At 50.6% G+C, this 25,361-nt stretch overlaps 1 protein-coding gene across 8 annotated transcripts in view; it reads left to right on the top strand.

The window, feature by feature from the left end:
- LOC133377987 (phospholipid-transporting ATPase ID-like) overlaps positions 1-25,361 on the top strand; it is a 109,668-nt gene that overhangs the window by 20,267 nt on the left and 64,040 nt on the right. For 5 of the 8 annotated variants that reach the window (XM_061612781.1, XM_061612777.1, XM_061612799.1 and 2 more), the window contains exons 2-3: positions 1,868-1,952; positions 16,845-16,903. In XM_061612781.1, coding sequence (XP_061468765.1) covers positions 1,868-1,952; positions 16,845-16,903 — 144 coding nt within the window. Of the gene's footprint in view, positions 1-1,867; positions 1,953-9,434; positions 9,576-10,792; positions 10,979-13,299; positions 13,673-16,844; positions 16,904-25,361 lie in introns of those variants that run through there. The other 3 variants (XM_061612795.1, XM_061612785.1, XM_061612786.1) reach the window with 3 other exon arrangements.

Here is a 25,361-nt window from a genome sequence, read left to right as displayed (position 1 = left end):
GCAGCATCAGGAGGGCCAGGAGACTGAACCTGTTGCCCCCCCTCAGTCCAGATTGCCCTCCCCATGGCTGCTGTTAGCCCCAGGATGGGGGGGAAACTGCCACTGGCCCTTAATTGGCTGAAAAGTCTTTGATGAAACTTCTAGGTTAGCCCTATGCTTTTAATTTGAATTCCTGCATTGAATCCAAGGGGGTTGGACTTGATGGCCTTATAGGCCCCTCCCCACTCTACTATTCTATGATTCTATCTATGGCTCTGTATTCTTGGTGTCTCCTTATCGGGAGACTTCCCATTGTGATGGTTGCTGCATGTGCATGGTGCCAGATGAGAGGTGCCTGCCCTGAGGAGCCTACAATCCAAATCGTGACAGGGGCAGGGATTGGGGGGGGGGCATGTGGAAGACGAAGACCAGAAAGGAAAGGAGAGATTAGCAGAGTAACAAAGGATGGTTATGAGCATTAGTACTCTTGGCACAATATTACTGCCACAGTTGTTTAGTATTTATTTCGTGCCAGTTGCTTGTGAGAGGCTGTGAGAGGTTTTTGCCCAGAAGATTCCTTGCCATCCAAGGTCACACAAGGCTTTGTGTGTTTGAATCCTTGCTAAAGATTTCACCTTCCCTGTAAATTAATCAGACAGAGACTTTAAGCTTTAGAATAAGAAAGAACTACTTTATTCTGGAAGTACATACTTGATAGGAAAGAGTCCTACATCCAGCTAACTAGCTAAGTTGGAGATGCAAACCCTAAGCCTAGTGTTTGCCCTCATGCTTGGAGGAGAGGGAGAGACAAAGAGAAGATGTCTGCTCTCCCTCTCAAGAGAAAGGAGGAGGAAGGAGATGTGGTCAACATCCTGAGAATATCAGTCTAGCAGGAAGGGCGAGTCAGCAGGAGATCAAAGGATAGGTATTAGGCTAGCAATCATGAGGTCTCCTCTCTAGCTACCCTTTTTAACCCCATGCAGCCTCAACCCACAAGTTGGAGTTGAACCACATATTCCAACAGAAGATTCCTTGCCATCCAAGGTCTGATTTCCCCCAGTGAAATGTAGATTATTCTGTCGCTTCCGGTTGTGCCATAACGGGTCTGGGGGGGCTCCCCTGCCTTTCTTGCGTCCTGGCCGGTTCTGCCCCTGTGAGGATCTCCAGCAGGTCGACTGCACACGTGTGTGTGTGTGTGTGTGTGTGTGTGTGTGTGTGTGTGTGTGTGTGTGTGTGTGTGGAGGGAGGGAGGGAGGGAGGGAGGAGGGGGGTCTCTGTGACCCCCCCAGGCGGTCTGGGCGCAGGGGGCTGAGGCAGCGGCTGCAGCCTGCCTTTCTGCTCGTCTGCAATGGAGCTGCTTGTGTCTGCTTCTTCCAGCTCCAGTTCAAGGCACGGTTGAGGCGTTTTCTCTCTGCATGGCATGGGGCTCTTTTTAAAATGTTATGTAAAAGACTTCTCTATTCCTCCTTAGGGCAATTGCCTCTTGCCCTTTTCACCTCCCCCCTCCAGCCTTCCTTGGGGCAGAGAGAGGCAGCCTCTGGGCCCTGCTGTAGCTATTGGGCAACGCTGCTCCTCCTGCTGCTGCCATCCTGGTGCTGGTTTGCCAGGTGCCCTTTCCTGGGAGGCAGAAGGGGGAGGGTGTCCTGTTGCCCCTCCCACCTCCTCTGCCCCACCCCCATGCACAAGTGGGCTCTAGAATCCCATTCCCTGCCTCTCGGTGCAAAGGGAGCGACTGGCCCAGGTGAGTGGGCGAGAGACTGCACCTGCCACCTGGCCGTGGTCTGCTTCCTCAGGAAATGGGCTCCGGACCTTCTCCCTGCAGCTGCCAGGCCAGACAGGAGAGGGAGGGGCACCTCCAGAGTCAAGGGCCTTTCTCTGTCCTTTGCAGAAACTCCAGAGGAACCTGCTGAAAGGAGCCGCCACCGGGATGCCACTCTTTGGATTAAGGTCTGGCAAGAAGCAGCGCTTGAAAGGTAAGCCAGCTGAGCTGTCGAGGTAACTGGCAGCAGCCGCTGCCTGCTTTCTGCCCTAAGCCTATGTAAACTCGTCCCCAGGGTGCTGCTGCCGTGACAGCAGGCGTGGCTCTATCTGCCCAGGAGCAGAACCTCTCTCTGTGTGTGAGAGAGACAGACAGACAGGGGACCTGGAGGAAACTCACTGAGCCAAGGCCTCATCATCCAAGGAGGCTCTCCAGGCAGAAGGGCATGCCAGAGAATAGAGCAGGGAGCTCCCGTCTGCAGTGTGCTGATTTCATCTCCACAGAGCTCCTTCTCGCAGGACGTGAGTGGACGGTGCCTGAAGAGGTCGCTCTGTGGTAGGGTTCTTTCCCTCCCTAGCTGAAGGGATCAGGGCGGGTCACACTCAAAATGTACACAGAGTCTTGCACTTGGGACAGTCACTTTGGTCCATGGAATAGCTCCCATATGGTGATGCCCCATTGTGCAAATGAGGTTGGATGGCAGCTTGCTAGGGAATGTGGAGAGACCTTGACGGAAATGGCTTGACGAACCACTCCTCCCTTTCAAGCTTATATAATCCTAGTGCAGGAGGGGACCTGGGGAACCATCTAGTCCAACCCTGTCCCCAGCCCACATGATCCAGGACATTCAGATCTGAGCGTCCCCAGCAGAGGGCTGCCCAACCTCTGCCTGAAGAGCTCCACCTGCCCCCCATGGTCATTGGTTCTGGGGTCCAGCTGCTCTCATTGTCCAGAAGTTTCTCCTCATCTTCAGGCAACATCGAGTCTATCCTGTTCCCTGATCTAAGCCCCTGGACCTGGTCCTGCCCTCTGGGGCAGTTGAGAAGAGGCAGCTTTGCCCTCTTCTGCGTGACCGCTCTGGAGGGCTTTGAAGAGGGCCATCCCCGTGCCTCCCCTCAGCCGCCTCTTCTCTAGGGCAAGCGTTGCCAGTTCCTCCATCGAGGACTTCCAGACCCCCAGCTATCTCCGTTGCCCTGCTCTAAAGCTGTTCCAATTTGCCTACATCCTTCTTCAAGTCTGGCCCCCGGAACTGGGTGCAGCACTCCAGCTGAGGTCTGGCTAGCATGGGGAAGAAATCTTGGTGGTCCCTTCAGTTAGGGCTGGACCTTTGCTTTGCCAACAGTGAGGAAGCAAAGGTCCCCAGGGGCTGAATTATGTGGCCAGGCCAGGCCATGATGTGGTGGTGGCACAGCTGTGACATACACAGGCACCATGGCCCTTATACAGTGGGGGCGGGGAGTAGGGCGACAGCCCTAGTGCTGGCTCTGTGCCCACTGACAAATCCCACAGCCCTCCACATGTTGTGGGGGTGGGGTCAGGGTCTGCAGTGGAGAGCCAGCTCTCCTGGCATAGGCTTTCCCATGAGGGCTTGCTCCAGATGTCTTTCCTCCAACATGTGGAGCCCAGCAGGGCCGGGCACAGTGATGCCACACAGCACTGAGGAGGAGAGGGCTGGGGCACTCGCCCCCGTTCGCCCTCAGGCGATTCTGACACCCAAATGGAGTCAGGAGGCAACGTTCCTTTGCCTCCACTTTGCACCTCTCGCCTGACTCCGCTGGGTGGTACCTGGTGCGAGGGGGAGGGGAGCAGAGCTGCCCTTTGGGAAGCAACATTGAGGGCCGAGGGCACCAGACAGGAGCTGCTTTCCGCCGACAGCCTTGCTCAGGTGGCCTTTGTAGCTGTCCCTCCTCTCCCAGTCCTGGCATTCAGGGTTAATTTCTGCAACACATTTTGGTGTGTGTGTGTGGAGGGGCAGAGCGGGTTGCTCATTTCTTGTTCAATGGGGAGCTTGAGCAAGGAGAGGAAATTGTGCAAACTTCTCAGATCCTTGCATAAATCACCCTCCCGGCATCCTCCTCCAAAACCCTTCGACTTAGAAGACCACGCACTGTCTTCTCCCCGAGCCAAGGCTGACCGAGATGGGGCTGCCCCATGTATGCAGGAGGAAAGGGGGGGGTTCTCTCTCTCTCTCTCTCACACACACACACATGGACACACATGCTACCTATGTTTTGCCGATTGTTTTGCTTTCCTTTGGGTGGTTGGGGGGGCAGTCTGTTAGAAAACCACCACCTTTGTTGACTCTAAAGGCAAAAGCAGCCAGTTGCAGAGGAGGGGAGTCAGACTGCCAACCACCCTTTAGTCTGATGAATTCTTAACAATATTTCTCTTTATTATGGATTAAAATAGTTAAAAGATGAACAATTAATAGTGCATATGAACAATGGGGTACACCCACCCACCCGAATGAGCTCAGCCACTGATATCAGTCATCATTTCAGTCACTCAGTGGAAGCAGGTGGTCCGCATCATAAGGTGTCTTTTGGGGGGGGCTTTTTGCATGTGTCCCCCTCCTCCTCCCCCCTCCCTCCACCAAGGGAGCCCTGCAGTAGGAGCAGCTAGCCCTGGCCAAAGGGGGCCCGTCCAGTCCACATCCGGTTCTCACAGCAGCCAAATGGGGACGCACAGAGCCCTCCTCCTCCTCCTTCGCCTTCTTCTCTTCCTGCCCTTCTAACTGCCACCAACAGACTTTTCCTTTCCTAGAACTTTCCTGGCATTCTCCCCCCCCCCAGCATATACACCTCTCTCTCTCTCTCTCTCTTTCTCTCTCTCACGCACTCACATTCTGTAACCCCAGGGGAGTGTGCATGGCACCTGTTTCCCTCCCCCCCCATACACAATTTTTTCCTCCTGGCTGGGGCGGGGGTGAGCGGCTGAGCTGAGCTTGTCCCCCTTCAGCTGTGAGCTCTACTTGGGGAATCTCAAATAAATGTATGTTTACCATTTGAGGAGGGTTGGTGTGACAGCATGTGAGGATCCCTGCTTTGGGGATTCAGAACTGATTCCGTGAGGAGGAGGAGGAGGAGGAGGAGAGGACGTATCCAGAAGGAAACCACAAGATGCCAGAGCTCAAGTAGGTCCCCTTTTAACCATTCTTAAGACATCCCTGCTGCCTAAAAGGAGAGGTGTAGGCTGGAACCCTGTTTTGAAGCCCTGAGCGCCAACACCAGGCTGATTGAAAACAGGTAGGAAGAAGACCTTGGCTCAGTAGCAGAGCACCTGCTTTGCCTGCAAAGGTCCTGGGTGCAATCCCCAACATCTCCACCTAGGACTGGGAATGACTTTGTCTGAAGATCCCGAAGAGCCAACTGCGGTTCAGTGAATGCAGTAGATGGGCCAGTGGTGGCTTCCTGCCTTCCTGTGGTTAACTAACAGGTCCCTGAGCCCTGGCTCAGAAATAAATGCTGTTAGCTGCAGGAAAGAGGCGGTGTGCCGTGCAGCTCCAAAGCAGAGAACATTTGGTGCTCAGGCAGGCTGCACAGAATCTGGAACAGAGCCAACGTAAGAGGAGCCCTGCAGCAGCTGCACCAGGCCCCAGGGGCCCCTCTAGTCCTGCCCCCCGTTCTCACAGGGGCCGGCCAGTTGCCCAAAGGGAGGCCCCCAAGCAGGACCTGAGTGCAACAGCAACTCTCCCCTCCTGAAGTGTCCAAGGCAGCCCTTCTAGGGATGGACCTGCCTAAGGCCAGCATGGAACTGCACTGGGCCAATCTGGCCACGGCCAGTGTCCAAAGAGACTGTCCCTAAGACAGTGACAAGGAGCCGGGTCCACGGCTCTGTTGCAGAGCATGAGCAGAGCAGAGTATGGAAGGGTCCTCGCACTTCTAGGCTGCCAACATCTTCGTCTCCGTCTGCTCCTCAGTACAAAGTGGCAAACACTTCTGTCAAAAAGGGGATCAAGTGGAGGAGTCTGGAGAATCTTGACCAGAGATGGCTGTGTGGGCCTGGGTCACTGAGACCAGACGATGCATCGATGCACATCTGATGTGTGGCAAAACCTCTAATTTGGTTGAGCATGTGCTGAATCAAGCCATGCATAGTGTGGGCTACAGCTGAAGAGAGCAGTGCCTTTCTCCCATCGTGCTTACCGTGGGAAGCCACTCAGCCTACAGCACAAGCTGAAGGTGCTCCAATGCATCTTGTGGGCTGTGGAAACTGGATGGGCTCTGGGTTGGCAGAACGGCGGCTGGGCTGGGGGAAGCTGACTGGGCAATGCAGCAAGAAAAAGCCCACCCCAGCCCCCTTTCCTCAGCTGCCTTGTGAGCCTCAAGACAGGGGGCTTCAAATAGAGCTGAGCTGCAGTCAGGAGCGGCAGGAGCAGGAGCGGCTTCTTAGGCACCCTGGAGGCTCTGAGCCAGCGGGAATGGGCCCAGCCCAGAGGAGCATCACACCCTTCCTCTTTCTGGCTTTCTTCCTCTGCTGTAGCTACAAGCACATTTATTTATTCCCACATTTAGAGCTGGAGAACCAAACGGAGTCTGTCAACTTCCTGGCTTCGCACTCAGCTCAGAAGTTGTCTTTATGGTTTCCTGCTTTTCTTCAGGCTCAGTTTCATGGGAAGGTGAACAAAGCAAACCCTGTCAAAGAGGACAAAAGCCAACTGCTTTTACTGGAAAGCCGAAGGATCCATGTGGGAGGCTGTTTGGCCCTCGCCCAAAATATGAGGCGTCGCGCCCTTGCCCTTAGAAGGGTGCATGTCAGAAGCTGAGCTGATCACAGAAACAGCCTCTTGGCTGAGGGGGCTGAGCATCGCTGGCCTGTTCAAGACCCGCCCAGATATTCAGGCGTGAACTGAACCACTTGTGTGAAGAATGTGCTTTGGTAGCTGGACAAACCCTGAATGCTGCAGCAGGAGTTTGGAGTCTCTTTGGAAGGGATGCATAGTCTTCCCCCCCTCCTGTTCAGCTGTTTGTGTGAATGTGAGTGGATGGGGAGGGAAGCAAACACACTCCGGCCAAGTGGATGCTTCGGAGCTTCCTGTTTGGAGAAGTTCTCTGCTTCTTTGGTGAACTCGCCAACCTCCTGGCCTCCAGACGTTTGGGACTCTGCAACTGGCAAGAGCATGGGCTGATGGGAGCACAGTTATGCTGGCTGGGGCAGATGGGCATTGCAGAGTGCAAAGCATCTGGAGGGCATCAGGGTGGCGAAGGCTGAGCCAGGGTCTTCAGGTGCTGGTGATGCTGTTTGTGTTCCAGTGGAAAAGAGAAGCAGTTCTTTGTTTTGCTTTTCGCCATGTTGTTGTCATGTGCCTTCAAGTCGCTTACGACTTATGGCAACCCTATGAATCAGCGACCTCCAAGAGCTTCTATTGTGAACCACCCTGTTCAGATCTTGTCTGTGACTTCCTTTATGGAATAGATCCATCTCTTATTTGGCCTTCCTCTTTTTCTGCTCCCTTCTGTTTTTCCCAGCATTATTGTCTTTTCTAGCTCTCCTCCAACACCACATTTCAAATGAGCTGCTTTTTCTCTTATCTGCTTTTTTCGCTGTCCAGCTTTCACACCCGTACATAGAGATCGGGAATACCATGGTCTGGATGATCCTGACTTTAGTGTTCAATGATATGTCTTTGCATTTGAGGACCTTTTCTCGTTCTCTCATAGCTGCCCTCCCCATGCTTTTTGCCATAGTTGTGGCAAATTCCATGGCTTGGCTTTTATGTGCCATTCTGGTTGGCTGCCCAGTGAAAAGAAGATGAAACGGGCTCCTAAAGAGATTCAGGCAATCTGGGGGTGGCGGTGGCCACAGGGGGGATAGTAGGGGTCTCAGCTAATCATAGAGAAGTCCCTTTGGCTCAGCTGCATAAATATTTGCCCATGGGAGTATGTGAGAGAGTGGTGATGAGTGAAGACACCTGAGAGTGAAATGGATTTTTCTGTCTTGAGAAAGGAAGACTGTATCTAATCATTTGGATAAATAATGTTGCTGCCACAACAGCATCGACGGGAAGCAGCACCTCCTCTGAACCGCAGAGCACAAGGGAAGGTGGGAACTGCTCTCCATGGGAGCTGTTGGTCTCAGGCCAGTCGCCAGAAGTTCTCCTAAGGCCAGCTTTGATCAGGCCTGCTTGGATAAATCCCACGCTTTGCTGTTCATCAGCCCTTTACTGTTTGAAGAACGAATAGGGTGGCAAAAGAAGAGTTTCAGAGAAATGCCTGGAGATACTTTCTGGCACATGATGGGACTCACAGATCCTCGCAATGGACTAAGAGCCCCAAGGCTCCATGAGGGCACCTGCTGCTTTGCAACGGGTGGTGATGAAGGTCACGAGATTTGCTAGGTCTGTATCTGTGCCTAGCACCTTACCCTTAGGGTTATCCCCTCCTGCTGTGAATTTCCACATGCACCGAAGCAGCCGTATCAATATGGTCCCAAAAGCGACTACCTTGGGAAAACGTTTACTTAGCTCGCCTGTCCACAGTGACCTGTGATAGTCATTTGTGGCCCAACTGTAGCAGAACACACGCACAGCTGCCTTCGGCGGGGTCATACCACCGGTTCACCTGGCCGAGGACTGTCTCTGCTGACTGGCAGCTGCCCTCAAAGGCCGGAGGCAGAGGTAGACCTTTGGCAGCTCTGCAGCATGAGAACCTTTTTATGGAACAATGTTAGGGATGAATCTGGGACATGACACAGGCAAAGTGCACGGGAGCCAAGGCTGCCTTCTCACAAGGCCTCCCACTGAGTGCTGCTCCATCTAAGCCAGGCAGCCAACGGGGAGTACCTCTCCCACCAGCCTCAACCAGCCTGGCCAATTGTGAGGACGATGGGGATGTGCTGCCAAACAACATCTGAAGGGCATCACACTGGCTGCCCCTGGTCCACCCTGCCCTGACTGGCATGAGGTCTCTGACAAGGGCTCTTTCCCAGCTTTACCCCTGAGACCCTTTTAATGGAGCTGTGAGAGATTGTACCTAAGTAGGGATTACACCTGGGACCTAATGCAGGCAAAATAGGTTGTCTGCATGGAATTGTGGGACTTCCTGCCCTGAGATGGGCATCCCCTAACCCAAAATCGTCTCCGGCAGGTGACTGGCTTGCTTTTGCACTGCTGCGGGCTGGGAGGGCCCTTCTTGTGTTTTACTTCCCTGTTGCTTTTTAGTAGGCAGGCCACAGTCGCTTCTCCTGTTCCTTCTAGGGGAGACTCCATACGTGCATGCTGCCTCTACCCGCTTACCTTGCAGGATGTGGATCCGCCAAGTGGAAAGACGCTTTGCTTTCCATAGACCAGGGGTGGGAAACATCTGCGCCCCCCAGAGATTGCTGGACCCCCAGCAGCCAGCATGGAGGTGTGGCCTTCCAAATGCTGCTGCGCCACAAGTCTCCACGCCCTTGCTTCCGCAGATCGATCGGTTGATTGATGTCTGTGTGTAGAAGGCAAAGCGGTGTTCAGAGGGTGGAGGTTAACAGAGAAATAAATGACAAGTGGAGACCTAGAGGACTGGGCTGTGTGCTTAATTTTCCCAGATTTGGTGATAGTTAGAACTGGGTGGAAGAAGCAACAATGACTCATTACAAAGCCACAATTTCTGTGTGCGAGTGAACAAATAAATAATGCCTTTGCTGCCTCCCCTCTCCCCATATTCCTCTCTCCTACAGGGGTCCTCTAGCTCCTTAATAAGTGAGACACACCTGCAAATCAATCCCCCACACAGCTCAGTGACAAGCTCTTGCCTTGGCTGATTGCTTGAGAATGGTCTAGATCCTTCCCTAAGTGCAATCCGAATTCTGCCTTCATGAGTGAGAACGATGTCCGTCGTGTTTCTGTGGGCCTCTTCAGGTGGGAATAAATAACCAGTGTTTGCTCTTAGCAGTAATGTAGGCCCCACAAGGGTCCCGTGGTGTTAGCTTGCTATCCAGCGAGTTAGTTGTGGCAGGGGGGAGGGGTGTGTCTGTGGGGAGAGATCATTGTTCAGTGGTTCAAATAACAACACCACACTCCCTGTTCTGCTGGTTCCGGGGCATCTCCACCTCTCTCTTCTGAAAATGGGGGCACACGACAGTTGTCAAACCCACCACTTCTTACTCTAAAACCTGGTGGGAGCAGCTCGAGTGGGTTTGGGGGGGGGGAAATCAGCTTTAAAGAGGTTTGGCGACTGATCAGCAGATCAACCTGTTCCCCCTCCAGGTGTGGCCAGTGGAAACACTTTGCTGTAGGTGACTAGTGTGTTGTCCACAGCCTAAGACAAGCTGGGAGGTTTACTTTAAAAAAAAAATAAAAGCCCAGTAAAGGCAATTGGATGGTGGTCATGTCTATGCCATATATTTAAAGCATATTTAAAGCTTTCTCCTAAAGAATCCTGGGAACTAGTTTATTAAGGGTGCTGGGGATTGTAGCTCTGTGAGGGTAAACTACAGTTCCCAGGATTCTTTGGGGGAAGCCATGGGCTTTAAATGTTGTTAAAATGCATGGTGGGGTATGGCCAGCGCTTGCTTGTCTATTGGCTTGTAATGTTTTAAAGTTATCTGAGAGGCCTGTGCTTCCTTGAAGAGGATTCAGCTTCCTTTTCCCTTTCCCTTTCTGGTTAACTGCAGCAGCCTTTCTACCAAGTGTCATAAATGGCACAATAACTGTGGTCTATGAGAGAGTTGTCGTTTTCTTTCTTTGTTTCAATTTTTCCCACCCTTCATTTCTACACCAAGGTCCATTCAAGGCAGTTTGCAATGAAACAACAGACTATAGCATACCAAGTATGCATAAGAACAAACCAGCAAAACAGTCAAGCACAACCGTTTCCCACAGACATCGCTCACAGGCACTGGCCAGCAGGTTACCTGCAATGCTCAACCATGTTCCACACAGTGCAAGCCCTGGATTTCTCAATTCAGCTGTTTGGGCGCTGGGACACTGCAGTCCCCAGCCAGCCACAAAGGTTGCTCCCTGGGTTGTGCTTGGCAATTTAGTAATCGCTGTGCATTCCTTGCACAAAAGCCAGGCTGTCTCGGGAAGTCCTAAGTGGCGGTTAACATTATCTCTCTTGCCGTTTAATCATTTACCCTCGTACTGAGGGCAGGCAGCCTTTCTTTGCCTTGGTGCTCTGAAGAAAGGACCTCTAGATTTCTCTTGATGGATCCAGCCATTGTCAGCTAATTCAGAAATGGCTCTGAGGTTGCTGAAGTCCCATCACTTGTCAGACAGAAGGGCAAAGACTGTGGCAAAGCGGCCAGGCCTTGTCCTTTCGGGTAAGTGGGCGGCTGGCTGTTGGGAGCTGTTCAGCGCTTATCCGGGTCACAGGCTCTTTGGCGCTATCCCCATAACCCTGGCTTTGAACCCAGGTGTCAGCTATGAAGCTGCTGATATAATGAAGAAGAGAGTGACTCTGAGTGTGTCAAGAGGTGGCTTTTGTCTCACAACTGAGTAAACAAAGGCAGCCCACAGGGTCTAGAAGGCACCATTACAGATAAGGAGTTTGCAGCTCTCAGGCAGACTTGACCTGTGCCTTCTCTTAGGAATTAATATTATTATGGCAGTTGCACACCCAGAGTTATAATGTTAGTGGTTCCCAAATGTGTTTCCTCCAGCAGAGTTCAGGAGGGCACCTGCTATTCCCATTCAAGGGCCATGCTGCTTTGACTGATAGCTGCTCTCCAATGTTTTCTCAGGCAGAAAAGTATGTGCACGACACACGTGTACACATACACACTTTTCCTGCTGGGATCCTTTCAATTGGATGTAGGGCCTTCTGGATGCAAAGCAAGTGTCCCTGAGCTGTGGCTTCCCCGTTGGTTGGGTCCAGTCAACACATCCATCCCTTGGGGTGATGCTTTTGTTGCAGAGATATCAGGTTGTTGGCTCACTCAAAGAACCAGTGTTAGGAACACCTGATGGATATTGTGGATTGATTGGTTTAGAAAGGCTACATTGTCGTAAGCCTCCCTGAGCACAGCTTCTACAGCAGAACAACAGGATATAAACCTTAAGTATATTGTTTTTACATGATTGGTGACACAACACTCCCAGACGTCTCTGCTATTTTATGAACCTTTCAAAGGTTTTCTTTAGTTTGCTCCTTTACAGGCTCCATGACCGCTGTGGGAGCATGTATCTTTTAAACACGTGATTTAAAAAAAGGGTCTGAACATCTATGAGAGAGAGAGAAGGTGTCGCACAACTCTTTGCTGAAAAGTTACTTGTGGCAATGATATGCCCAGAGCTTGGAAAAGTTATTTTTTTAAACTACAACTCCCATCAGCCCCCACCAGCATGGCTGCTGGACTTTTTCAAGCTCTGGATATGCCCTATCTAAAATGCATGTGTGGCAGACTCCTAGTGATCCTGTGTGTAAGAGCTCAGAATCCCTTCCCTGGGAAGCCTGATAAATGTGCCCACGAAGCACCCAAGTGAATCCCCGTTGGTGGTTTCTGACACAAGTTGGAACACAGGCAGAAAGTGACACATTATTTTGACATGAGCATGGACAGCACCTTTCTTACGTGGCCTGCAAATGCCGCCGTTTGTTTTCCTTGTGATGAATGAGTTGGCCAGCCTCTTGTCGGAAGGCACCTGGAAGGGACTCCTTGCCCTTTTAGGTCTCAGGGAAACAGCCTGTCAACCCCCAACCCGCCCGCCAGCATCTACAAAGTGGGGCAGGAGGAGACAGGCAGAAGAATGGTCTCCTCACCTGGTAAAAAGCCTTCCTTTCTTCTCCTGAGGCCCTGGAGAGCTACTACCAGGCGGGGCAGACCAGCCTTTCCCAATCTGGCGCCCTCCAGATGTTTTGGACTGCAACTCCCATCAACCCCAGGCAGCAAAACATCTGGAGGGTGCCAGTTTAGGGAAAGGCTGGAGCAGACAATATCTTTTTTCTTCCCAGTCATGTCCTTTAGACTGTAAGCCTGCGGGCAGGGAATCTCTTGCTTGTCGTTTTTATTAATATTTTGTAAGCCACTCCCGGTGCCTTTTTGGGTAAGGAGTGGGGTAAAAACGGCTTTAAAATAAATAAATAAATAAAAATAAGTATCTGCACAGGGAACGTGCATATCCTCTCACGAGGGCAGCCTCCCTGTCTGTAACTATGACTGTGTCTGCCTGGAAGAGAAAGGGCCAGATTCCTTGCCTTCCCTGTGTTTCCTTACTCCTCATGAGTAAGCCTGTGCTGAGGGAGTCTGAAGGGCAGCCTGCACATGAGGTGAGGTGACAGACAGACTGAGGGCGGGTTTCTCTGTTTTTGCTTGGCAGGCCCGGCCCAGCCCTGACAGTTTTCTGACTTCTTGCCCTCTTGAGTCCTATCTTGCAGTGGCAGGGCCCGGAAACTCCAGGCTCGTTCCTTGGCCAGATCTCCCACCCGCTGCAGAGCCCCACACCCACCCTCCCACTCCAGAAGAAGCCGCTCCTTGGCAGGGCCCTGCCTGCTGCTGGTCCATCCAGATGTTGTTCTGTGGCATCTCTCCCAAAACTCCCTCTCTGGGGGCAGCAGCAGGGGGAACGGACTCTGGTTCCTGCTGCTGCAATCTTGTTTGTTTTCCACACAGTGAAATTTGAGGTTTGATTAGTCATTCGCTCCAGGGACTCAGAGGACTTGTTTTAAACCCCTTTCTCTGCCTGCCCCCACCCCGCCTTCCCTCCAAAAGAATGTAGGCTCATGCACACCCACACACCCAGCTGTGGCTGTGAGGTCTAGTGGGGATTCAAATCTAGGTCCTCCTGGTCCGACAGACCTCCGGCCCCACTTCCTAAATGCCAGGGACTGGGAGGCCTCCTTTGTGTGCTGCCCTCAGGCCCTTGACCAATGTCCAAGAAAGCCATGGGGCTCCTGCAGGGGTTCTTTTTTGCAGCTGCAGCCCAGGCAGTCACACTGTTTTAAAGGATGGATGGATTCATCACAAGGAGAAGAAATTGTGATTTTTGCCCTGCACTGTTCAAGTTATCTAAGAAAGGTGTGTGTAGCTGCTGCCGCTGCTTGTGTCAGAATCCACCTCTGGCTCTAGGGTGACCATTCGGGGTGGGGAGCTTTCTCCCTGTGCCTTGGTGGGGGAGGCGGGCTAATGGCTGATGCTTTGAAGCAAGAACGACTCCCCTGGACAGGAGATAAGGGGCTGGCTTCATAAGGAAGGCTTGGTGGATCTGAGGCAGAATAACCCAGGCTGTGGGAGTGTGTGTGTGTGCGCGGGGCTTGTAGGAAATCTTGCTGTGCCGCTTTTCTCCTGTCATGAGTTGTTCAAGGGAGCTTCCAAACTGTCACGGCCTTGTGGGTGGGATTCAGTGACATGCTGGCAAATTCAGGCTGCACAATTAAAGCTGATCTGGTGTTCCTGTGCAACAAACTCACTGGACTCTGGACTGGAAAGTGACGGGAAAATTCACTGGGAAGGGTAAGTGACACTTGATTGACACAATGTCGATGCAAACAAATCAGAATGAATGCTCAATAAATAGGTGGCATTGTTTAACAACCCTGCAAACTGCAAACAATTTTTATTATCGTCGTCGTCATCATCAACAACAACAACATTTTCCTCCCTTCACCCTGAGGTTCCAGGGCAGGTTACAAAACTTTAGGATGAATGCTTGATAAATAGGTTGTCTGGAAGTGATGATAGTCAGTTCTTGGTTGTTTTGAGCCCTTAGGTTTGATGTGGTGTCCAGATGATGGGCCCCCCCTGGGAAGCCCACAAGCAAGATCTGGGCGCACCAGCAGCTCTGCCTTCCTGCAGTTCCCAGGAAGCATACTGTCCCATCCTAATTCTGCTTGCAGGCTTCCCAGTTCAGGTGTCTGATTGGCCACTGTGAGAACAGGCTGCTGTACTAGATGGAGCCCTTTTGGTCGGATCCAGCTTTCAGAGCTTCTCTTACGTTTTTATGGGAAGGACGTGGGAGGGTCTTGCCGGTATCCTGGTGCACCTTCCATCCTGATGATTGTCTCAACTACATTGATCTCCTTGCAATTTCTGCCCCATTTTATCACCCCTCTCTCATCTTCACCCCTACCCCTCCTTTCAACTTTGCACCAGGCAGCCAACTTGGATTGCACAGACCTTTGGGCAGGGAGGGATGTTATCAGTTCTGTTGCTGCAGCTGCTGCTGCTGGCACCAAGTGAATGGTTCTTCAAACAGTAGGAAGAGGAAGAGAATTTCTGGATGCAAACCACAGCTCTTACCAGTACCCAGGGGTTGCAGGACACACAAACACCTTTCTGCCTGTACTTTGCTTGTGGAGGAGAAATTGCCATTTCCCAGCACTTTACAATGCAATTGTACTGCCTTCAAGTAGATTCCGACTTATGGCAACCGTATGAATAGGGTTTTCATGAGGCTGAGAGGCAGTGACTGGCCCAAGCTCACCCAGTCAGCTTCATGGCTATGTGGGGATTCGAACCCTGGTCTCACAAGAAAAAAATATTATGGGGAAATGCAACATGATTCCTGGTCTTTTAACATGTACTCCTGTTGTGACTGGAAAAATCCTTCCCCCTGCAATATTTTTTTATCCCCTGTCCTTTTGGTCTGCCTCCTGTTAGTGACCCTTTGCCCAAGGCATAGCCCTGCAGGAAGCCCCTTCTGAAAGAGCAAAGACTTGCAGGTTGAGCAGGGCTATGGAGGGAGAGAGGACTGGGAGGTGGATAAATGGTGAAAGTGGCTGAATTTGGTCTGGTCTAGGTTCATAGAATCATAGAATAGTAGAGTTGGGCCTATAAGGCCATCAAGTCCAACCCCCTGCTCAATGCAGGAATCCAAATCAAAGCATTCCCGACAGATGGCTGTTCAGCTGCCCCTTGAATGCCTCCAGTGTTGGAGAGCCCACTACCTCTCCAGGTCATTGGTTCCATTGTCGTATGGATCTAACAGTTAGGAAGTTTTTCCTGATGTTCAGTCGAATTCTGGCTTCCTGCAGCTTGAGCCCATTATTCCGTGTCCTGTACTCTGGGACGATCGAGAAGAGATCCCGGCCCTCCTCTGTGTGAAAACCTTTCATGTACTTGAAGAGTGCTATCCTATCTCCCTTTGCTCCCAGCTGCCCTTTGCCCCCCTCCCAGCCCTCCGGCAGAAGTGGGCAGACGATAGTCTGTGGGGTGGCTTGCTGTGTGCCCCTCAGACTTGGGGAGGGGAATCCCTCCGACTTGCAAACTGTCACAACAGCAGTGGTGGGGGGAGAAGCATCCACATGCTCAGATGTCTGTCCCTCATTGCCATGAGAAGGGCATAAGGTTGGCAAAGAAAGGGTGCCCGTCTGTTCTGGGTTTGCACTGCCGAGGACAGCATTTGGCCGAGCCCAGAGTGGGCAGGGCAGGAGGCTGCCTTACCCTGAGCATCCATTTAGCTCAGGATTGTCTACCGAGTGGAAGGGAATCTGTGGCCCTCCAGATGTTGTTGCACTACCGTTCCCATCAGGCAAGAAAGGGCAGGAATGGTGAGGCGTGGTCCAGCAACATCTGGACTGGCAGCTCTCTCCAGGATTTCTGGCTGGAGTTTTTCCCAGCCCTACCCTGGAGATGCCGTTGGGGATTGACGCTGGGGCCTTCTACATGCAAGGCAGCTGCTTTGACACAGAGCTACGGCCCTTGCCAGTGCCTGATGAGAAGAGTTAGAGGGTTTGTTTTGGTGACTCCTGCAGCGATGAAAGGATGGCAAATGACCAGAGGTGGAAATAAGGCTCACAAGGGTTAGAGTGGCAAGTCAAGAAGTGGCTCCTCCTGGGCTGCTGCTGTGCCCACCAGCGGCAACGGCTGGCCCTGAGACTGGCCTCCTGCCCAAGCAATGCCTGAGCCCAGGCCTGTGTGCTAGCGGAGCCTGCCGCTTTGATTGCCTCTCAGATTGGACAGGGCCTCTTCATGCTGCTCCCCCCTCTGCAGTGACAGTTTAGGTTACCTGTGCAATTGGGGCCTCCCCTCCTCCTCATCATATAAATTAAATAAATAAATAAAATCTTGCTCAGCTGAGCCTATGCATCTTTTAAAAAGAAAGATGGGGGGGGGGAGGAATCTCCAAGCGGTGTATAAGTCCAATTTTGCCTTCTCTGCATTGCTTCTGCCAGGACACTTGCCTGCTCTGCCCTCAGTCCCGTCCCCCTTTGTCCTTCCCTCAGTCTAACTCCTGCTCTCTTTCCTGCAGAGCAAGAGAGGCACCTGCGGGCAAACGACCGAGCCTTCAACCTGCAGTTCAATTACGCTGTAAGTAACAGGCACCTGCGGCAGTGGATTCGGGCCGGGCTCACAGCTGCTTCAAGCGGCTGCACGGGAGAGAAACAGCCAGGCTTGAGCTGCTCTCTGTTGAGAGTTGCCGCCTGGGGAGGGGAACCCTCTGCTCAGGCAGGTCATTGGGAGGCTGAGGCTCACACATCACTGGGGAAGCAGGCATTCCCCCTGGGGAAGATGGTGGGCAAAGGGGGAGGCGAATGCTGGCTGCCCTCCCACGGGCTAGGAAGCCGCCCTGGGGCCAAAGGTGACGCCTTTCTGGCTGTGGCTCAGCCCTGGGAGCTGTGAAGAGAGGGGAGGAAGGAGCCTGAGCAGCGTGGGGGCTGGGGACGGGCCCTGGGTTGGTGGCAGAGCACCTGCTTTGCATGCAGAAGGGCCCAGGTTTGGTCCCCAGCCACATCACCAGGTAGGGCTGTGAAAAGACTCCTGCCCGGAATCCTGCAAAGCCACTGCCGGTCCGGGTAGGCAGCACTCAGCTGGCTGGACCAGTGCTATGACTCAGTGCACAGCAGTTTCCTATGGCTTGACTTAGGGGGGTGTGTGGGGGCGTTACTCTTTCTTTCTGACAAAAATGGCATCTTCAAAGCCGCTGTTTGCATTTCAAGGGAAGCTTCCACAAGTGGCAGGGCACTCCCTTGAAATGCAAACAGCCACTTCAGAGAGGGTTGTTGGGAGGTTGTTTCTTTTTAAACAAAATCTCTTCCCATCTTGAGCCAACGAGAGGCTGCTCAGGGTTACTGTCTGCATAACCAAGCAGTGCGCATTAGTTGTGTTGTTTGTTAATGAGGAGACTTTGCAGCTGCCGAACTCTGCTTCCGTGCCTCTGAAGGATGCATGCTGTCCAGCAGGTGGGAGATCCTGTGGTTTGGAGTCTCCTTATTTTAGGAAGTCTGCATTGTGGGGAAAGGTCCGGGGGTTAGAGGGAGGAGAAGGCATAGCGCTTCCTGCCCTGATGAGAATCCTGCGTCAGGATTCATGCTTTCTGTTTGTTGGTTTGCTTGTTTGCTTGTTACATTTGTATACCGCCCCATAGCCAAAGCTTTCTGGGCGGTTTACAACAATTAAAAACATTAAAAACAAATATACAAATTTAAAAACACATTTTTAAAACAATTAAAAAACATGCTAAAATGCCTGGGAGAAGAGGAAAGTCTTGACCTGGCGCTGGAAATATAGCAGTGTTGGCACCAGGCGCACCTCGTCAGGGAGATCATTCCAGAATTTGGGGACCACCACTGAGAAGGCCCTCTCCCTTGTTGCCACCCTCCGAGCTTCCCTTGGAGTAGGCACCGGAGGAGGGCCTTTGATCTTGAACGTACGGATGGGTTCATATCGGGAGAGGCGTTCCATCAGGTATTGTGGTCCCGCGCCGTGTAAGGCTTTATAGGTCAAAACCAACACTTTGAATCAAGCTCGAAAACATACAGGCAGCCAGTGCAAGCGGGCCAGGATCGGTTTTATATGTTCGAACCATCTGGTCCCTGTTACCAATCTGGCCACTGCATTTTGCACAAGCTGCAGTTGATATGTGGATGGCAAGTACTTAATGGGGGCTGTTGTCTGAACAGCTAGAGCTTGTTGATTTTTCGGTGGCATTTGAATGTGTTTGTTTTGCTGGGGCTCTTTCAGCTTGGCATGGATTTTTGGAAAACAGGAAAAGCAGAGGGTCAGGAAGTAAAGCAGAGATTGCCTGGGGCGGGGACAGCCAGGGAGGTGGAGAGCTCTAAAACTGTCACTCGGTGCTGCCAGCACAACTGTGCTTGGCTGCGTCTCTCCAGAACAGCAGCCTGAAACTTTTGCTGTAAATCCCCAGAGAAGACAGAGCTAAAAAAGGCCCCTCCCAGGAGCTCCTTCAAAGCTCATGGGGGATTCATGCAGAAAGGGGGGGTACATTGTGGGAGTGAGATAAGGAGCCAGTGATGGTCTGTGTGTGGTTGGGGGCCAGTGCCCATTTGCACCTCCTGGGACAAGGCCCTCTTTGGCCCCCGGATTCCATGGGACTTGCTTAGATTTAGCCAGGCTCTTCCCTGCTTCCTGGAGCAGCCAGAAGCATCGCCACAGGGTTGCCAACATCTGCCACTGATGCCTAGAATTGAATGTACTCTGATGCCTTTATTTCTATAGAGCTTTGGTCCACCCTGGGAATCTAGAGATAGTTTGTGGTTGTTCTGTGCCTTCAAGTTAATTATGACATATGGCAACCCTATGAATCAGTGACCTCCAATAGCATCTGTCGTGAACCACCCTGTTCAGATCTTGTAAATTCAGGTCTGTGGCTTCCTTTATGGAATCAATCCATCTCTTGTTTGGCCTTCCTCTTTTTCTACTCCCTTCTGTTTTTCTCACCATAATTGTCTGTTCTAGTCATTCATGTCTTCTCATTATGTGTCCAAAGTATGATACCCTCAGTTTCATCATTTTAGCTTCTAATGATAGTTCTGGTTTAATTTCTTCTACCATGGTCCACGAAAAAGACAAATAACTGGGTGTTAAAACAAATTAAACCAGAACTATCACTAGAAGCTAAAATGATGAAACTGAAGTTGTCATACTTTGGACACATAATGAGAAGACACAGTTCACTAAAAAAGACAATAATGCTTGGATAAACAGAAGGGAGTAGAAAAAGAGGAAGGCCAAGCAAAAGATGGATTGATTCCATAAAGGAAGCCACAGACCTGAACTTATAAAATCTGAGCAGGGTGGTTCATGACAGATGCTCTTGGAGGTCACTGATTCATAGGGTCACCATAAGTCATAATCAACTTGAAGGCACATAACAACAACATAGTTTTTCATGATCTACACAGTCAAAGACTTTGCTGTAATCTATGAAGCATATAAAGATATAGAGCGTGATTTACATACATCTTAACATGCTAACATGCGCTGAAAGAGTTTTCTGGCCTCAGAGCCCCCTGTCAAAGGGGCGGCAGCAGCTCTACCCCCTCTCCTGTGCTGAATCTTTACTGATGATTAGCTGCTGAGAGGGACAGCTAGTCAAGCTGTAGGACCCCAGCAGGGGTGTGAGAAAAATGGGCTGCTGGCAGAGACATTGCAAAAGGCTGCGGTGGGCTCTGTGTCAGCTGCCTCTGTTTTCAAAGGCTGTGGATGTCACAGATGATTTTGTGCACTGGGCCTGTGATTTCTGGTCTTGAGGACTATAAACTTATTGTAACTCCGTGCCTGGAATCCAAAATGTCTGATGCCAGGCTGGTCACAGATTCTGCCCAGGTAGTTGCATTTGTTCTTGGGGCTCTGGAGGTTGCCTCCTGTCTTAGTTAATGTTTTCAAGGTGCTTCAACTTCCCCTTTCAAATTATGTGGTGGTATTTTTTTTAAAAAAGAAAACCCTATGAAAATTCCGTTGGTTTGTCCAAATGGCTCTGGCGAGTTCTGCTTTTGATTGCTGTCTCTGGGACTCCAGAATCATCTGGAGGTGTGGGGGAAGCCACCCCCCCACAACACATCAACAGAAGGAGAGAAACTGCAGCATTCATGGGTGGGGGCTTGTGCACCAATGAGAGTGGTCATTGTGATTGCTGGTGATGGCTGAAGATCAGGAGAAACTTCCTAACTGTTAGAGCCGTAGGACAATGGAGCCAATGACCTAGCGAGGTGGTGGACTCTCCAACACTTGAGGCATTCAAGAGGCAGCTGGACAGCCCCCTGTTGGGAATGCTTTGATTTGGATTCCTGCAATGAGCAGGGGGTTGGGCTTGATGACTTTAGAGGCCCCTTCCAGCGTAATGTGGGAACCACTTACAAACAAGCCTGAGCTTCAGCTTCAAAATCCCTTTGGCCTTGTAAAGCATTTCCTGGCACAAAATCTCAGGGCAAGCAAAGCCTCAGTTCCACATATGAGCCCATCTCAGTACTTTTGGGTTTCGGTATCAGTCAAGCAGAAGTCTCGCCATGAGTGAGGAAAAGGAGGAAGACAAGAGGGAACCCGAGAAACTCAACAGCCTCTGTGGAGAGGACATGTGTGCTTGCACGCACGCACAGACGCACACCACCTTCTCAGAATCTCACAGTTGTCAGTTGCCCTGATAATCTGTCACACCTCCTTCTGCTTTTCCAAAATAGCCCTGTGGGTTCCCACACGTTGCGGTGAACTCACACCTTACGTGCTTTGTGAGGGGGGGGGAGCGCCTATGCAAGTGGACATGTCACGGGGCAAAGGCCTCCCAGGAGGGTGTGAAGGCATGGGGGGAGGGGGAGGGGAACACCCAGATAATCTGCCACGCTAAGAAGTGAAGGCTGTCCAGGGTCCAGGAGGAGTCTCTTCGTTGATCTAAAGGTCTCCAGCCAGAGTGGCTACATTTGCACGTTAGTCAGACCGACAAATATGGCATGCATATCCCTCAGATCTTGCAAATGCTTGATCATCATTCTCCCCGTTAGAAAGGACGTTTATGTGCAGCAGGAGAGCAAACCAGGCCCCAGGAGAGGGATTCTGCATGTTGGGGAGACTTCTGAGGTATAATGGGAAATTTGGGGTGTTTCTTTTTTAAAGACTCCCAGCTGCTTCCTCCCAACAGTGCACGTTGAAGCCCAGTTTCTCTCCCCCCTCCCGTGATGGCTTCAGGGGTGAAGAAGCAAGCACTCCCCCCAACCAGCTTCTTCAGCCATGGTGCCATTGTAGGGGCTTGAGCTTCCTGGCCAAGTGAACTCCCTCCCTGGTCGTCTCCTCCTCTTCTCTCTGCCACCATTAGACAGACGCTCCTGTTAAACACAGCAGGCTGACCCAAAAGCCTTCAGAAAGAAATGGTGGCCCAGTGCTCTGCGGGGCAGTGTTTGCAGGGATAATCACCAAATCCAGAAGGTGGCAATAGCAGATGTTGCTGAGCCATCATAGCCAGTCTCGGGGAGCTCCTGAAATGCAGAGGACTCTCTTGCAATGTGAGCAGCCAAGGGAGAAGCCACAGACATGGCAGTACCAACAAAGGACCCATTTCAGCACCCTCTTGCCTGGGAGTTCACTTGCATGATCATCTCCATGTCTAGAGACCCTAGATGTGCACCTCCAAGTTTTTGCAAGCATTAATTGTGCATCCCCACTACTGTTTGTGTCGGAATTCTATTGAGTTGCGTAGCAGAGCAGAGAGTATTGAGCGAGCTTAGTGTGTGTGTGTGTTTGAATCTTTGCTAAGATTCTACCTTCCCTGCAAAATAGTCAGACAGAGACTTTAAGCTGTAAAATAAGAAACAACTACTTTATTCTGGAAGTACATGCTTGATAGGAAAGAGTCCTATATCTAGCTAACTAGCTATGTTGGAGCAGTCTGCACTGGTCCCAGTGCAGCTCTCATGCTAGTTGAGAGGGAGAGACGAAGGAAAGATGTCTGCTCCACTCTCGAGAGAGAAGAAGGAACACTGAGAAGGCGGGAAGGAATTGGGATCAAACATCCTTTGCATATCAGTCTAGCAGGAAGGGAAGAGACGGCAGGATCAAAGGGATAGGTATAGCCTAGCAACCAAGAGGTCTCCTCCCTAGCTACCCTTTTTAACCCCGTGCAGCCTCAACCCACAAGTTGGAGTTGAACCTCATACATTCCAACACCCCTTCTCAACGAGAACTTGGTTCATTCTACAAGGTGCATCTTGCCTCGTAGTTTCTGGTGTCGGACTTTGCCCAATGGCTGGGTCAATGCATCAGCTGTCATCTCTTCTGTTGGACAGTAGGTCATCTCTAGAAGTCCTTTCTCCCTTATGTCCTTCAGGTAGTGGAACTTCACATCAATGTGCTTCATGCGAGAACTTTGCCCTTCTGATTCCGCGAGTCTTATGCAGGCTTGGTTGTCCTCAAGTATTCTGATAGGCTCTGGTTCAGATATGCCCAAGTCTCCCAGAAGCTTGCATAGCCACAGCATTTCCTTGCATCATCAGCTGATACATATTCAGCCTCAGTACAACAACAGCAACTTTATTTGCTCTTAGCCATAGGCCATAGCATTTCTAAAGCACTACAACAAAATATACAATAACATTTCCACTCGCCTAAAATATATAACAGCCTCAGTAGATGAGTGTGCTACAGTCTCTTGCTTTCGACTTGTCCACCAGATAAGTGACTGCCCATAGTAGAACAAGTCTCCACTGGTTGACTTGCGATCTTTGGTGTCTCCAGCCCAGTCAGCATCAGCATATCCTAGAAGTTTAGGATCTCGAGTAGCTGATAGCTTTAGTTTTAAGTTTGCAGTGCCTTTCAGATATCTTGCCACTCTCTTGACTGCTTCCGTCTTTCTTGGTTGGCAAGCTTGTTTTTCTGCAAAGGTATCCCACTGCTAACACCACATCTGGTCTGGTTATTGTGCTGATGTACAGGAGTTTCCCTATAGCTTGTCTGCACCTTTCGTTGTCTTCCCAGGGTTGATTGTTCTGGTCTGGTTTCAAGCATCCTACTTCCATTGGTGTAGGTGCTGGATGTGCATCCTTCAGTCCTAGACTCTCAAGTAGGTCTTGAATCTTTTGTTTTTGGTTCAGAAGAAAGGATCCATCGTCCTCTCTTTCAATTTGTATTCCAAGGTAGTACGTGATGTCGCCCAGACATTTCACTTCAACTTCCTTGCTTAGATTATTTACTAACTCTTGCTTGTCTTGTGGATTCTCATAAGCCTGTAGTAAATCATCCACATAAATCAAGATATAAGTCCATTTGTTGTTCTTGAATCTGCTGTACAAGCATTTATCTGCTTCGCCTCTTTTATAGCCTTGTTTCAAGAGCATTTGGTTCACTTTGTCATTCCATGCTCTAACAGCTTTTATTTCTAGTTGCTCTACTTGCATCTTCTTCTTGCCAGCGACACTCAGGAGTGTCCTGATTGTTGTATGCTTGACTACAGTTTCAATATCTTTCCAGGTCTCCGGCTCTGGAAGTTCATCAGCTCTTGCCAGGTAGGACAGTCTCAGTGGAGGTACACCTCTGTTGGTGCGGTTAGAGCGTCTTGGTGCAGGACTCTCTGCTGCCCCTTCTGGCAGTGCAGGTTCCCCTTCTTGCTCTGATTCCTCACTGTCCTCCAGTGCTGGCATGTCGCTGTAATCTGTAGTGCTCTATGGTATTTCTACTTTATCTTCTTCACTGTCGTGGTCTTGGGATGGTGCCCCTTCTGGTTGGAATGCACCTTGACCTTCATCAAAGGAGACAGCTCTTTGGATTTCAATCCTTTCTGTTTTGGGATTTAGGATTTTGTATCCCTTTTGCTTTGAAGAATATCCAACGAAGATTCCTTCTTTTGTAGTGTTGTCCAGTTTGGTTCTCTTCTGGTGTGGAATGTGATCATACACTTTTGATCCAAACACCTTTAAATGAGCCAAACTGGGTATGCACCCATACCATAATTCAAATGGAGTCTTGTTGCCATTCGCTTTTGTTGGCAAACGATTTTGTAGATAAGTGGCAGTATACACTGCCTCTCCCCAATGCTTCTGTGGGAGACTGGCATCTTCTAGCATGGATCTCACCATCTCAGTAAGGGTTCTGAATTTTCTCTCCGAGACTCCGTTCTGTTCTGGGTTGTGGGGTACAGTGGTTTGATGCTCAATCCCATTTTCAAGCAGAAACTGCTGGGTAGCATGTGACATGTACTCCCCTCCGTTATCAGAATGTAGAATTTGTGGTTTTCTCTGAAATTTTGTGGTCACCATTGCAATATATTCTTTGAGTTTCTGAAGCATTTGCCCCTTCTCCTTCAACATATAGATTACAGTGAATCTTGAAAAATCATCAATAAAACTCACAATATATTTGTTCCCACCTTGTGAATGAATTGGCATTTTGCAAATGTCGCTGTGAATTAACTCTAGGGGGCGCTTGGTCTTCCTTTCACTCTGCTCAGGAAAACTGGGTCTGGTCCCTTTAGCCTTAACACAGCATGTGCATCTCCCCTTTTGTTGGCAGGGTTCAATTTTCATGCCTCTTACTAAATTATTCTTTTGAAGTGTATTTATCTTTGCAATGTCTCTATGCCCAAGTCATCTGTGCCACATATGCAAACATGACTTGTTACAGCATTCTTTCACAACATTAGCTTGTGGACTTTGTGGATCAATTTCATACATTCCCTTTCGCTTAGTAGCTGTGCATAAAATTTCACCATCTCTAGAAATTGTGCAGGAATCTTGTTCAAATAACACTGAGCACCCATTGTTTGTAGCTTCACTAACAGACACTAAGTTGTTAGAAATCCCTGGGGTCCAGAGCGCATTCCTGAGATAAATTTCCTCAGTGCTGCTTGGAGTCTGGCAAATCAGCTTAGCATCTCCCCACCCTCTTATGGGCAGGACTCTTGAGTCCGCCAGCTTAACTGTTCCTTCATACGGGGTTAAATCTTCAAACAAAGCTTTTTCATTTATTAGATGAGCACTGGCCCCTGAATCCACATAGAAATTTGTATCATTATAACATTTTCCAACATGGGTTACTTGAAAGCCTT

The sequence above is a fragment of the Rhineura floridana genome, chromosome 1 (assembly GCF_030035675.1).
Source record: "Rhineura floridana isolate rRhiFlo1 chromosome 1, rRhiFlo1.hap2, whole genome shotgun sequence".
Lineage (NCBI taxonomy): Eukaryota > Metazoa > Chordata > Lepidosauria > Squamata > Rhineuridae > Rhineura > Rhineura floridana.
The sequence above is the reverse complement of the archived record's forward strand: the minus strand, read 5'-3'. Positions and strand labels throughout refer to the sequence as shown.